This window comes from Calliphora vicina, chromosome 2, assembly GCF_958450345.1.
Source record: "Calliphora vicina chromosome 2, idCalVici1.1, whole genome shotgun sequence".
NCBI lineage: Eukaryota > Metazoa > Arthropoda > Insecta > Diptera > Calliphoridae > Calliphora > Calliphora vicina.
Genome location: NC_088781.1, coordinates 74,521,754 through 74,536,355, shown reverse-complemented (window position 1 = coordinate 74,536,355; position 14,602 = coordinate 74,521,754). Strand labels below are relative to the sequence as shown.

The following is a 14,602-nucleotide window of genomic DNA, read 5'->3' as shown; positions in this document are numbered from 1 at the left end:
TTTATTCAATATATGTATTTAACATCAAGCAACAACATCCCAGCGGGAAAAATATGCAGTAAAGAGGCCTTCCTAAAGGCCTTCTTTTGCAGACACAAAGACTTCTAGCCGCATTGCAAAATCATTTCAATTTTACACGGCGTGTCATTGCGAGCCAAGGCCTTGCACACTCGCTGCTGTTAGAGGGCTGAGAGAAGGCCTACTTAGGAAGGGCTACTAGAAGGCCTACTTTGCAAGGGCTTCTAGAAGGCCTAATTGGGAAGAGCTATTAGAAGGTCTACTTTGGAAGGGCTATTTGCAGGGCTGCTATATGGTCTTATGTCTGTACAAAAACCTGTTATTACTGATCTAATGAAAGGCCTGTAGAAGAATGTCATATGGAATGCCTAGAAAGGTAGGATTCTGCAAAGTCTTATGGAAGGGCTACATGAGAAGGCATAATAAAGTGCCTAAAAGAGATAAAAAGCATTAGAATAAGACATCAAAGGACGGCCTATGAAAAGTTGTGCATTTTCAAGTTTTATAGAACGTCTACCATGGAAGACCTATTAAAGTCTTATTAGAAGATCTAAAATAAAAATAAGAATTAAAATGAAGTTGTTTGTTTAATTTTTTGAAACATTATAATTTCTGATTACATACTTAAAAAAATAATAAAAATAAATAAGAAGCCACATCAAGCAATTTATTGTTGTAAATTTTGTAAAGAGAGTTAATCAAAGAGATGCAGAGTATTGTATTTTTTGATGTAGACTATTTTTATTTAACCACTTGTTATTAGAAGGGGATTCATAGGCCTTCTTGAACACCTTCTAAGAGCAGGCAGTGTGGAATGAGTATCGGATCTTTTAGAATGTGTAAGTATGCCTTTTAGAAGGCCTACTAACTGAAGTCCTATAATTTTTTCCCGCTGGGATTATTGTAACCACTGTAGCAAAAGCTTCTGTAATTGTTGTTACTCTTTGGATTTGATTCTTTAAATTAATGTTAATTTTAATGAGCAGTTAATGTGCTCTTGTATTGTTGATCTGTTGATTTGCTGTTAAATATATATATATCGATGTTAATACACAAATTTGGTTGTTTATTGATTTTGTTTTGATCGGTTTTTTTTAAAGAAATAAGAAAATACCCTACGCATTTTAGTTCGGCAATACACATTTTCGCGAAGTATAGGTGAACATTGTGATAAATTAATTTTCTATTTATATACATTGATATTGTAAAATAATACTATTTTTTCATGGAGTTTTAGAACTTAGTCATATACATTACTCTTAAATTTAGTTAATTTTACTTTTGTTACATCTATAAATTTCAATGGGATGAATAAAATTTATTGATTTTTTTTAAAATGAATTGCTAAGAAAATATACGGTGTTTTCTTCAAAGATGATGTTGATGATGTTATAAGAGAAGTATTTAAGAGTATTTTTTTTGGGGTTCTAACTAATATTGGCGATGTTAGAACTATGGTTTAGGGAGGGTATTGAGCCTTGGCTGTCTCGAATCCATCAAGTAGCAGTCCAATGTATTTAAGATCACTACGATATACTAATTTCACCTTTTGTTTTGTTTATGTTTTCTTTCATGGTCTAGTTAAAATTACAATGGGCTTAACTTTTTTCTTTGACTAGGTAGTTTTGATTTTCTTTAGTTTTTATCAATTTTGTTTATATAGGGAGTCCTCAAAATTATTATTGTAATATGGAAATCCACATGAGAGGGAAAGAACACGAATCCCCCCCAGCCCGACTGATTAGCTAGCATGTTAAAGGCTCCCTCGTTCTATTCTGATCATGTAGGTACTACTTTTTCCAAGAGTGTAAGAAGTAAAAAACAAAATATTTTCATGTTTATAAAACTGAAATATAGAAATCACACAATGTGTACATTACAGAATTGACCAATTATATTAATTTTAGAAAATAATATTCGAATTTTAAGAGCAACTTTTATTTGGGGCATAATATCCATAATTAACACATTTCTGGAGTGTATAATGTTTATCCCTATATTCGTGAAATGATTTCAACAAAATTTAAAATCTCATATTTACAACGAATATATACATATTTATTTTGCAAAAATGTTAAAATTATTGTTTAATGTAAGTAACATTATATAAACATGTTAAACAAAAATATTAATTAACAAATTATTCAATAAGTGATGTGCAATTATAAAATGTAGATATTTAATTGTGAAGTGTTTTTTTTAATATATCAAAATTTCTAACACATAAAGAATAATAATTTTGAAATTTTAATTAACGTTAAATTTTGTTTATAAATTTTGATTGTAGTTTTTTCGTATATTCTGCGCTTATATAATTTTGATTTTTTTTTAAAAATGCTGGTTATTAATTTATCCAAATTGAAAGTGTTCTTAAAAAAAATTGCAGATTTTATGGTATAAATTTTCAAAGATGTTGTCAGCTAATTTAATAAAATATATCCTCTTAGGATTTAAAAAAAATGTAATTTAAAATTATCTGCACAAATTCTATCTGGATGCGATGAGCTCTATCTGATTGCGATCAGCTCTGATTGAGATGAGCTCTATCTGAATTCAATAAGCTCTATATTGATGATATGAGATTTAGTCTGAGCTCTTGCAATTTTCTGATATACAATTCTGCAAATTAATTGAATGTTTTATTAAAAAAAATAATCTTAATAGATTAATTTTTAAAATATATTACCGTTTATAGTGACCTCTTGATATATATCTAAAAATTTTAATATCTTTCGCGAAGATTAATTATCAAGTGTAAACAAAATATTTCAAAAATTCATACTGCCTTTCAATTTGTAAATCCGTTTCAGCCAAAAGATTTAGCTTATTCAAAAGTTGATAGTCCTTTCCGTGCGTTATCATGGTCTGTTCGAAAACTATTTGGTATGGAGTCCTGCCTATAGTCTGGTGAATGCTATTACGAAGAGCACAATTTATACAACTTATATATGTGTCCCAGGTTCGTTGATCCTTTCTGCCTATAGTCTGGTGAATGCTATTACGAAGTGCACAATTTATACAACTTATATATGTGTCCCATGTTCGTTGATCCTTACTTATATAAGACCGAAGTGCCTCATTTATTGATCTATTAACACGTTCGCTTGCGTTTGCTTGAGGACTGTACACTGCTGTAAGCACATGTTGAAATCTTTACTTTTGAACTGTGTTCCATTATCTGAAACAATAACTTCCGGCACTCCATAGCAGTCAAAAATTTTAGTCCTCAGATAATCAATAATAATTTTCGAAATTGGTTTCCTTAAAAGTTCTAAAAATGTAAATTTTGAAAAATGGTCAAGTACAATCAAAATATGTGTATTCCCGTTTTTTGTCCTAGGTAAAGGTCCAATCGATATATAATCGTCGGAACGGACGTTCAGACTTTACCATTTGGCCTAGTGCTGGTCTCAATGTAGATATAGGCGTCTTTGAAGTTTTGCATAATTCACACTTTAAAATATAGTCTTTTACGTCCATTACATGTTTTGGAAAATAAAAGTATCTTCTAATCCTTTCCAGTGTTTTTGCAATTCCACCATGTGATGAATTTGGAATATCGTGTGCAGCATAAATTACGTCTTTTCGAAGTTCAGTTGGTACAAATAATTTCCACGAATTTGATTCGTCCGTCTGCCCTAAAGAAAAATCAGTGCGTTTATAAATATATTTATCAATTATTTTAAAGTCCGTGTTTATGCCAAACAAAACAACTATTTTTACCTTTCCCTTGTTTTTCCCCGCAATTCCTATTTTTATTAATATATACCAATGCTGAGTATTATGAATTACAGTATACGTTAAATTGTCATAGAGTTCTAAAAGAAAACGTCAATTTTATAAATATGTCGTAAATTGTTATTTCCGATAGAAAGAAAATTTCTATTGAGCTTGCTTGTACACTTATCCTAGCGTTGGTAAGAATTTCCATTTTCCTAATAATTTAATAAATGCAAAGAAAAATCCTAATTACTTTGTTTTCCTTATTCCTTTTCTTTGCATATCCAAATTGAATTATTTATTCTGAGAAACAAAATATTCATATTCTGTTTTGGCTCAGAGAATTTATAAGATTCCAATCCTCCAGTTTCTTCATCCCCCCTCTTCTATCGATCTAAACATTTGGTCCAGTTCGATCCGGATAAATTGGAAGATTTATTTCTCTCGGAGATTTCTATTCAGCTGTTGTGGAAATTCAACCAACCTACTTCCAGCCATCACATCAACAGGTTCGTTTGTTTTTATTTACTTTTGCTTTAGTTGATCCATCCATATACATACAAGTGCATACCTACAGTGTTTATGTGGAGTGTATTCAAAGAAAAAATAATTTGATTTAAATTTCTAAATTAAATATAAAAATAATAAATTAAAGGAGGAAATAATTGAAAGAAAATATATAGAGAGTGAAGAAAGTGAAAAGATTCCAAATTAAAAAGCCGTCGGCAATTGTACAAATTTTCCAAAGTTAAAAAGCCGTCGGCAAATTGAAATTTATTTATTGCAAACACATAGTGATCGGGAATAAAATTTTCGTGTGCACAATAATTTCTCCTGAATTAAATAAATATCCACTTCTTCTTTACGTCGTCCAAGAGTTGGAGTTTTACGTGAGTTTTCCTATAAAATAATATTATTAAATCTATTTAGTAGAGCAATAAATATACACAGGTATTTATTCCTCTTGACCCAACGAAGGGTGTTTTGTTCTTTTTGCTGTGTATATTTATTTAATTTCCATTTCTTTTCCAATATTATTATTATAAAATATTCCATTTTAATACCCGCGATCTCTTCAAAAATCCATTCTCTTCCATTAATTTAATTGCAATATATTCCTTGCTCCAGTTTATATATTATTCCCTTTAAATAATATTCCTGCACTCTTTAACAATTGTTTTGATTATTTCCAAATAACATTGTCATTGTCAGCCCTTTAATTTACGTACGTTTGAATATTCTTACAAGCAGTTAATTTGTTTATGCGTGTGTATATTAATCTACTAGCATTCCCTTAAACATACTTGTTTGTGCGTATGTACATCTACACAACACAGTTTACTTGTTTTCCTTTCTCCTTTATTCTTCACACATTGACTGATCATAATTAACCCTAGCGCGATCAGTGGGTACATATTTTTTTTGATATATTTTTTATAAAATATTTTAAAGCGATTTTAATCCTAGCATTTATTAGTTCCATTTAATAACACTATTACTGAGAATAATAATTAATTTTTGTGAGAAAAATTTATTTGAAGTAAATTTAAAACCCGATAATATTTTTTCATTATTTTTTTTGAAAATATTATTTTCGTAATTATATTCTAAATAGCTTGGGTTTATTTCTTATAAATATTATATCACGTAATAGTCCATTAAATCGCATATTTTACTGAAGATAAAAAAAAGAAAATATATATATATTTTTTTTGGTTTGTTCGTACTCTCAAGGGTTAATTGTCGTATTGGTAAATAAATCCTAGTAGTAAATTGTTGCTATTTTTTCAAGAAGTACTGGAATTATAACAATTTATCCAAAAACAAATAGTGCATAATAGGTTGACGAACTTTGTTATATACTAATTTTTGTGAGCAGCTGATCGCATAGTCCAGTACTATAAAAGTATCAATTCTTCGAGAAATAATTTTGTCCAAATTATTGATTTTCTTTGTGGTTTCGACTAATTTTACATTTTTCTTTTGGTGAATTAATCCACTTAAGGTGATTTAATTTACAAAATTCCAATCCATTTTTTATTTAAATTGTTGTTGCCCTTTGCCTATTCCGAACATGTCTCTTGATCATTTTATCCGTCTGGCCGACAGTATTGTCGAGTTTGAAGCCGATTATAATGAGAATCGTTATCCAATTAATTCTATTCATGCGTTAGAAGTACATAAATATGAACTCAAGTCTACCTGGTCTCGTGTTAAAACAGCATATGAAAAATTTTTATTCGATAAGGAAAACGAAGAGGAAAGAGAGGAAAACGCTACCGGGGAAGTTGATGATTTGGAAGCTTTTAAAGATAAATACAAAAGTACTTATACTACTTATTGTAAAATATTGATAAAATTGTCCGAGCTTCGTGATCAGTCACGTGAGAAAACTGACACAAGTCCAATTAATCCCCAGTTTTTCCCAGATCAGGCCGTCTCTTCCCAAACATCCCAATCATCCCATAGATTTCATCTTCCTCCTTGTGAAATAGAGACCTTCCATGGTAACTATGAGTCATGGCCGACTTTCCGTGATTTATTCACAGCCATGTTTATTCAGAATTCCACATTAAGCCCAGTTGAGAAACTATTCCATTTGAATCAAAAAACTAGCGGAGAAGCAAGAGAGATCGTTAAGAAGAGTCCTTTAACGAATCAGGGTTTTGATTTGGCCTGGTCAAATCTGACTCAACGATTTGAGAATCGTCGGGTCCAAGTGAATAGCCAACTCAGAATTTTATTCAATCTGCCTAACCTAGAATCCGAATCGGCAAAATCTATTCAATATTTGCAAAGAGACATTAATTCATGTATTTCCATATTACGACTCCATCGCATAGACGTTGACAGCTGGGACCCTATTTTTGTTTTCTTGTGTACCAATAAGCTTCCAGATTCAACATTGACTCTATGGGAACAAGGCTTAGTTGATAAGACATCGATTCCAAAATGGTCTGATTTAGATTTATTCCTGACAAATCGTTACAGAACTTTGGAATCTGTTTCTGAAATCCGTTCTGCTGTATCCAAACCTACCGAGTCCAAGCCTAAAACGAGTCGTTCATCCAAAGTTGTTAATGCTTTTCCGAATAAGGTTTCCCAGCCTAAATGTCAGTTATGTACCAATGAGTATCATCCGATACGCAAATGTTCAAAATTTTTGCAAATGGGCCATTCTCAGCGCTTCAATGAAATCAAAAAGCAAAGCCTGTTCCTTAATTGCTTCTCTAAGACTCATTTCGTCAAAAACTGTACAAGCAAAATCAATTGCTTCCGTTGTAACAAAAGACACAACACATTACTCCACAAGGAAACCGACGCATCTGCTCCATTACCTGCCTCTAGTTCAACATCCAATACGAATCTCAATCCAAATTCAGCACCGTTCGTTACTAATTCTAATTCACTTACCATACAGTCCACTACTAGTTCCGATGCTGAAGTCGTTTCATCTTGTTTCACTGAGAATTCCAAAGGCATTTTACTAGGTACGGCAATGATTGATATTTGTTACTTGGATAATAGATATCAAGCACGAGCGTTAATAGACTCAGGTTCAAAAGGGTCTTTTATTTCTGAAAGACTTTTCAATTTACTTAAACTTCCTTCAACACGTACTAATGCTCAAGTTTCTGGGCTAAATAATACGATTTCCGCTAGTGTTGATAAACAATGTTCATTTTTGATTAGTTCCAACCTGAATCCAGATATACAGCTGCTAATCACTGCTTTAGTAGTTCCACATTTGTCTGGTCGTCTTCCCTCGAAAACTTTTGATCGCTCACTATTTTCCCAACTTCCTCCTATCCAGTTAGCCGATCCACAGTTCCATACAAGTTCGAAAGTAGATATTCTAATTGGTGGCGATTTGTTCCCTTCGATTATGCGATCTGGTGTAAAGCATAATGTATGCGGTTCACTAATAGCACAAGAAACTATCTTTGGGTGGATTCTAACTGGACCTTTGTCCAATATCTCTACTCCCAGTTGTTCCTTAGTTTCCTATTTCTGCGAAATCTCTTTAGACAAGGAGATTTCTCGTTTTTGGGAGGTGGAGAATCTTCCAAGGAAGAACTTTATTTCATCATCCGACAAATTTTGTGACGATCTTTATGCCAGGACTACCAGAAGGGGTATAGATGGTCGATACATTGTTTCTCTCCCATTTAAAGATGGGTATCCTGAGAAACTTAGTTTAGGCCAGTCTCGAAATAGTGCTATGGCGCAATTTCTGCGAAATGAGACTCGGCTAATTCGTTCACCTGATATGAAATCCATTTATGATAGCGTGGTCGAAGAATATATTGATTTAGATCATATGGTCAAGGTTACTCCGCCACACAACTCAAAAATTTGTCCATATTATTTACCACACCATGCTGTCATAAAACCTGAAAGCACGACAACAAAGGTACGCGTTGTTTTTAATGCGTCATCTCCATCTTCTAATGGGTTAAGTCTAAATGATATCCTTCATACTGGTCCAATTTTACAAAGTGACTTGACATTACTCATTCTGAAGTGGAGATTTTTCAAGTATGTCTTCAATGCTGATATCCAAAAGATGTATCGACAAATCCTTGTCGATCCGAAGCATACTGTGTTCCAAAGAATTTTATTCCGCAATAGTCCAAACGTAATTATCCAAGATTACGAACTAAAAACAGTGACATTCGGCGTTAATTGCGCGCCTTACCTCGCTATTCGGACTATACTCCAATTAGCCGATGACATCGAGGCTACCTTTCCAAAAGCTAGCCATATTCTACGTAGTTCAATGTACGTAGACGATGCATTGGCCGGTGCTCATTCAATCCAAGAAGCGAAAGAATCTAAAAAGCAGTTAATACTTGCACTTCAATCGGCTGGATTTTCCCTGTGAAAATGGACGACAAATTCCAAAGAAATAATTGCAGATATCCCCGCTGACCACCTGCTCTGTGAAGATTTCCTGAATTTTAATGATACCAGCACAGCGAAGACACTAGGAGTTCGTTGGAATGCCCATTCAGATTCGTTTTTCTTCGTAGCGAAACCATTTGCTGAACAACGCCAACTTACCAAGTGGGAAGTATTATCGCAGATTGCAAGATTGTTCGATCCGGCCGGGTGGCTTTCTCCAATTGTAATTCAAGCGAAAATCCTCATGCAGACGATTTGGATAGAAGGTACCAAATGGGACGAGATTCTTTCGCCGAAATCCTTAGAGCACTGGCAGATTTTCCAATCCAATTACTGCCATATTAATGAAATCCGAATTCCAAGATGGGTAGACTATATTCCTAACGCTGAAATCCAACTCCATGGGTTTTGCGATGCTTCAGAAAAAGCATATGCAGCCGCGTTATACATCCGAATAGCTGACGGTGAGAAGATATCCAGTCACTTGATTGCTTCCAAAACCAAAGTTGCTCCAGTAAAAACTTTATCGATTCCACGACTAGAGCTCTGTGGCGCTGTATTACTAGCTGATATGATTGACAATTTTCTTCCACAATTTGATCTCAGTCACTATTCCTTATTCTGTTGGACTGATTTCACAATTGTCCTGTCGTGGTTAGCCAAACCTCCATGTTCTTGGTTAACTTTTGTAGCAAATAGGGTTTCCAGAATAACCCAAATTACTAATCCAACACAGTGGAATCATGTCAACTCAGAGTCGAATCCTGCAGATTTAGCTAGTCTCGGCCTATATCCAAAAGAGCTCGTCAATAATAATCTTTGGTGGTTTGGGCCTGATTGGTTAAGAGATTTAAGAGCGAATTGGCCAGTATCCGATAGGTCAAATATTTCTGATACAGAGATCGAGAAAAAGAACCTCAAAGTGCATTTCTCCTATTTCCAACATTATGAAGATGTTTTGGAAAGATTTTCCTCGTTTCCTAGGGCACTTCGTGTTGTCTCTTATATTTTCCGATTTCTTTTCCGTACTCATCCAAGATTCCGTTCTAGTTTCTATAAGACTTCATTGGTCTTATCTAGTTCAGAGATACTATTCGCTAGGGATCGACTTATAACCAATTGCCAAAAGGCTGCCTATCCTACAGAATATCGAGCTTTATCGTCCAGAAAAGCTATATCTTCATCCAGCTCCATTTTGAATCTTAATCCATTTTTAGATTCCGAAGGACTTATCCGATCCTGCGGATGACTCGAGAATTCTCCGGGGCTTTCATACAACGAGAAACATCCTGTAATAGTTCCATATAACTGCCAATATTCGCGGCTTTTAGTTAAATTTGTCCATGATATTAGTCTTCATGGTGGTAATCAGCTTGTCCTACGCTTGATAAGAACACATTACTGGATTCCGAAAGTAAAAAATCTTATCAAAACCACCATCCGAAAATGCAAACCATGTATTATCTACAGAAAAAGATGTCAACAACAGATAATGGCAGCTTTACCACCCGAGCGATCTGAAATTTCGCGTCCATTTACTCATACGGGTCTGGATTTTGCAGGTCCATTCGACATCAAAACTTATTCTGGTCGAGGTTGTCGTATGACCAAAGGTTACGTATGTGTCTTTGTATGTTTTTCGACAAAGGCTATTCATTTGGAGGCTACAACAGATTTGTCCACATCTGCATTCCTTGCCGCTTTTCACAGATTTGTTTCTCGTCGTGGTTGTCCACTCCATTTACATTCCGATAATGGAACCACATTTGTAGGAGCGTCTAAAATTATCCAAAGAGAATTCATGGTATCCTCCCGTGAATTAATAACTTCTAGCTACGCTCACAAGAATTTGACCTGGCATTTTATTCCTCCAGGTGCTCCACACATGGGCGGCCTATGGGAGGCCGGAGTAAAGAGCTTTAAGTCACACTTCCGTAAAACCGTAGGTGGCTTTAAATACACGTTTGAAGAATTTTCAACTCTACTGGCTCGAATTGAAGCTTGCCTCAACTCTAGGCCTATTTCTCCACAATCTCAAGATCCATCGGACCTTTCCGCCTTGACTCCTGGTCATTTCCTCATAGGCTCTCCTATCCTATGTCCTATAGATCCTAAGATTAATGAAAATCCAATGTCCATTGTGAATCGTTGGCAACGCCTTAAATTGGTTCATCAGAATTTCTGTTTTCGTTGGAAAAACGAATATTTGAAGGAGATGCAAAAACGAACAAAATGGAAAAATTCCGAAGATAATGTCAAACCAGGGACATTAGTAGTCATCAAAGATGAAAATCTTCCTCCTAACTCTTGGCGGCTAGGTAGAATTGAAAAGGTACATACCGGATCCGATAACAAAGTACGAGTTGCCGATATTTATACCCAGCGAGGTCTAATTACACGGCCGATCACTAAATTAGTTTGCTTATCCGAATCCTAGTTTTCCCACTTCCTCTCTGCATTTCCTAAAATTTTCCAAACCACGTCATTCTTTTCAGAACATCATGCCAAATCGCCAATCCAAGAACTCCAATAACCGTCGTCGTCGCCAACAACATCTCAAACTGGCCAGCAATTACAACACATTTGTATGTCGCTTATGCAACCGTCCACATCCATTGAGACGTTGTCGCAAATTCCTTGCAATGAACATGAAAGAACGACTCCAAGCGGTGATCACCCACAAATATTGTCAAAATTTTTTGGCTCATGATCACTCGCAAGGTACATGTCGCTCGAAACGCGGCTGTCGACATTGCAACAAATTTCACCATACCCTTCTCCATGTCAACCCTCGGCTCTTTAAAGATTTTGGTATAAGTCCAACTCGCTCCAACTCTCGCTCTCGGTCACGATCTCCGACTCCGCAACCCTCGACATCACATGCTGCTCGCAAGAAGACCGCTGCGCCAATGTCTTCTACACCAACGTTGTCCTCATTATTGCGACAAAATAGTATTATTCTTTTGCCAACGGTGTTAGTGAAGATTGGATCGACTAATACTCAGGCGCGCTGTCTCCTGGATTCTGGTTCTACAGTGAGTAGAATTTCGTGGAAGATGGTTGACAAATTGAATCTGACAACTCTCACCATGGAAAATGAAACCGTGTGCCCTGCGGTACTGAAGTCCAGATTTGATTCTGAGTCAAAGATTGAGGGAATTCTTCGTGTTGACAACCGAATCACTAACAAAACTCCAGCCAATTCTTTGCCAGAGAGTTTTAAACAACATTTTCGGGATTTGTTTTTGGCGGATCCAACATTTTTTAAATCGGCCGGTATTGATATTGTCATAGGCGTTGACATGTATCCCAAAGTAATTCGAGAGGGTGTTTTAACAAAAACCGGATTGCCAACGGCACAAAGTACCATTTTTGGATGGACTATTTACGGCGCATACCTCACATAAGCAATAATCCAATGCACTAGTATATGGTTTAAAGCAAAATATATATAAAAAAAAACAAACGAACATGAATTATCCATAAATTGAATTTACTAATAAAAAATATCCATTAAATTTTTTATAAATATTTGCTTTTATTTCCTTATATAGCCAATATTGTAATTCATTCTTTTCCATTCCATTGCATAGATGTCCAAAGAAGATCCGATTTACTAATATTAATACTAAGTTTTTTCCTAACCTCACATTCATACAATTTGTGATTCCTTCTAACAGAAATAAGTATTTACGACATTCCTAATTCCCATTTTCCATAGCTTGCATACTGCAAGGCGGGCGGTAATGTTTATGCCAAACAAAACAACTATTTTTACCTTTCCCTTGTTTTTCCCCGCAATTCCTATTTTTATTAATATATACCAATGCTGAGTATTATGAATTACAGTATACGTTAAATTGTCATAGAGTTCTAAAAGAAAACGTCAATTTTATAAATATGTCGTAAATTGTTATTTCCGATAGAAAGAAAATTTCTATTGAGCTTGCTTGTACACTTATCCTAGCGTTGGTAAGAATTTCCATTTTCCTAATAATTTAATAAATGCAAAGAAAAATCCTAATTACTTTGTTTTCCTAATTCCTTTTCTTTGCATATCCAAATTGAATTATTTAAATATTCATATTTTGTTTTGGCTCAGAGAATTTATAAGATTCCAATCCTCCAGTTTCTTCATCCCCCCTCTTCTATCGATCTAAACAGTCCGGTAAACCAGAATTTCTAAAGTCCCCGCGAAGTTTGCTATATTCATCAGAATCAAATGTTTCTGAATCAAGATTAATAGCTGGTTTTTCTAATTCAATAGTCTCTATGAACTCTTCACCCTCATGTACCCGTGATAATATATCAGGAACAATATTTTGTCTTCCACTACGGTGCTCAATTGTAAATTTAAAGCCTTGAAGCTTTAGTGACCATCTCGCCAGACGACCTGAAAGATCTCTTTGGCCCATTAGCCACTTCAAGCTTGCATGGTCAGTTACAACTTTAAACTCCTGCCCTTCTATATAAGAACGAAATTTCTTAATGGCTAACACTACAGCGAGACACTCTAATTCAGTTATAGTGTAATTTCGCTGAGTCTTGTTTAATTTCTGCGACATAAAAGCTATGGGCCTTTCAATACCGTTTTCGTCTTCTTGGGCTAACACAGCACCTACACCGTAAGTACTAGCATCGCACTGTAAAATGAAACTTTTGTCGTAATTTGGATGTACTAGTAATGGTGCAGTTGTTAATTTGTCCTTGAGTTCTTCAAATGCGGCTTGTGCTTGTTCAGTCCAAGTAAAACTCTTTTTCTTACACAAGAGCTCAGTTAATGGAAAAGTCAAGGCAGAATAATTATGTATAAAGCGTCTATACCATCCTGTCATTCCTAGAAAACGTCGTAAGTGTTTAATTGATTTGGGCAGGGGAAAATCTCGTATGGCCTTAATCTTGTCGTCATCGACTTGTAACGTACCGTTTCCTACTATATATCCAAGATATTTTACTTTGTTTAATGAAAAACTACTTTTTTTAACGTTTATTGTAAGTCCTGCCTTTCGAAATTGTGATGCTACTTCTAATAAATGCGTTAAATGTTCGTCAAATGTCTGAGATACTATAAGTCATCTAAATAAACAAAAACTCTGGATTTCAAATCGTACGGAATGACCCTGTCCATCAGTCGGCACAACGTTTGTGGTGCATTGCATAGTCTAAACGGCATTCTTTTAAATTGATATAAGGGCTTATTAGGGACCGTAAAAGCCGACTTTGGTCTCGAACTTTCCTCCAGTTTTATTTGCCAAAAGGCATTTTTCAAATCAATCTTCTGTATGAAATAAACAGGAGGAAGTCTTGCAATAAGTCCGTCTATGTTAGGTATTGGGTACGCGTCCTTCGTTGTAACATAATTTAGTTTACGACTGTCTACGCACATTCTTATTTTTCCGGGTTTCACAACTACTACTGTAGGAGAAGACCAAGGTGAATTAGGGGCTTCTTCTATCACACCAAATGCTAACATTCTATCAATTTCTCCTCTTAACTGTTTTTCCACTGCAGGAGAATTCGGATAGTAACGTTGTTTTATAGGTTTCGCATCTGTAGTGAACGGATTACTATTAAACTGAAAATTCATGACAAAATTCATTTAAATAAAATTCTTCATTTACTAGTGTATTTATTTCCATACAGAAATGAATATATGTACTTAACATTAGAAATACCATTTTAATCTTTAGGAATGTTTTGTTCCTTAAAATTTGGCATTTAATTTTTTTTATATTCTACGTATTTTTCTATATTTAATATTTTTAATCTGAAAAATACAGGTACAGAGCTATTGTTGTAGCTATGTTTATTGTTTGTAAAGCTTTTTGTTATTTACCAATGTTGATCTCCAGTAACTCCAGCAACATTCTCTAGCAACATGTTCTTAAGAGATGTAAAGTAAACATTACTGCTAAACGAGTAACATGTAAGAATTATGAATACAATCAATAAGTAAATT

The 14,602-nt window shown here is 34.6% G+C and overlaps 1 protein-coding gene across 1 annotated transcript; it reads left to right on the top strand.

Moving 5' to 3' along the window:
- Positions 1 to 5,812: 5,812 nt before the first annotated feature.
- On the top strand, positions 5,813 to 8,623 carry LOC135950558 (uncharacterized). Its single transcript, XM_065500093.1, has one exon. The coding sequence runs from the start codon at positions 5,813 to 5,815 to the stop codon at positions 8,621 to 8,623; it is 2,811 nt and encodes a 936-aa protein (XP_065356165.1).
- Positions 8,624 to 14,602: the final 5,979 nt, after the last annotated feature.

Coding starts and splice junctions, on each gene's coding strand:
- LOC135950558 (XM_065500093.1), top strand. CDS start 5,813: ATGTCTCTTGATCATTTTATCCGTCTGGCCGACAGTATTGTCGAGTTT.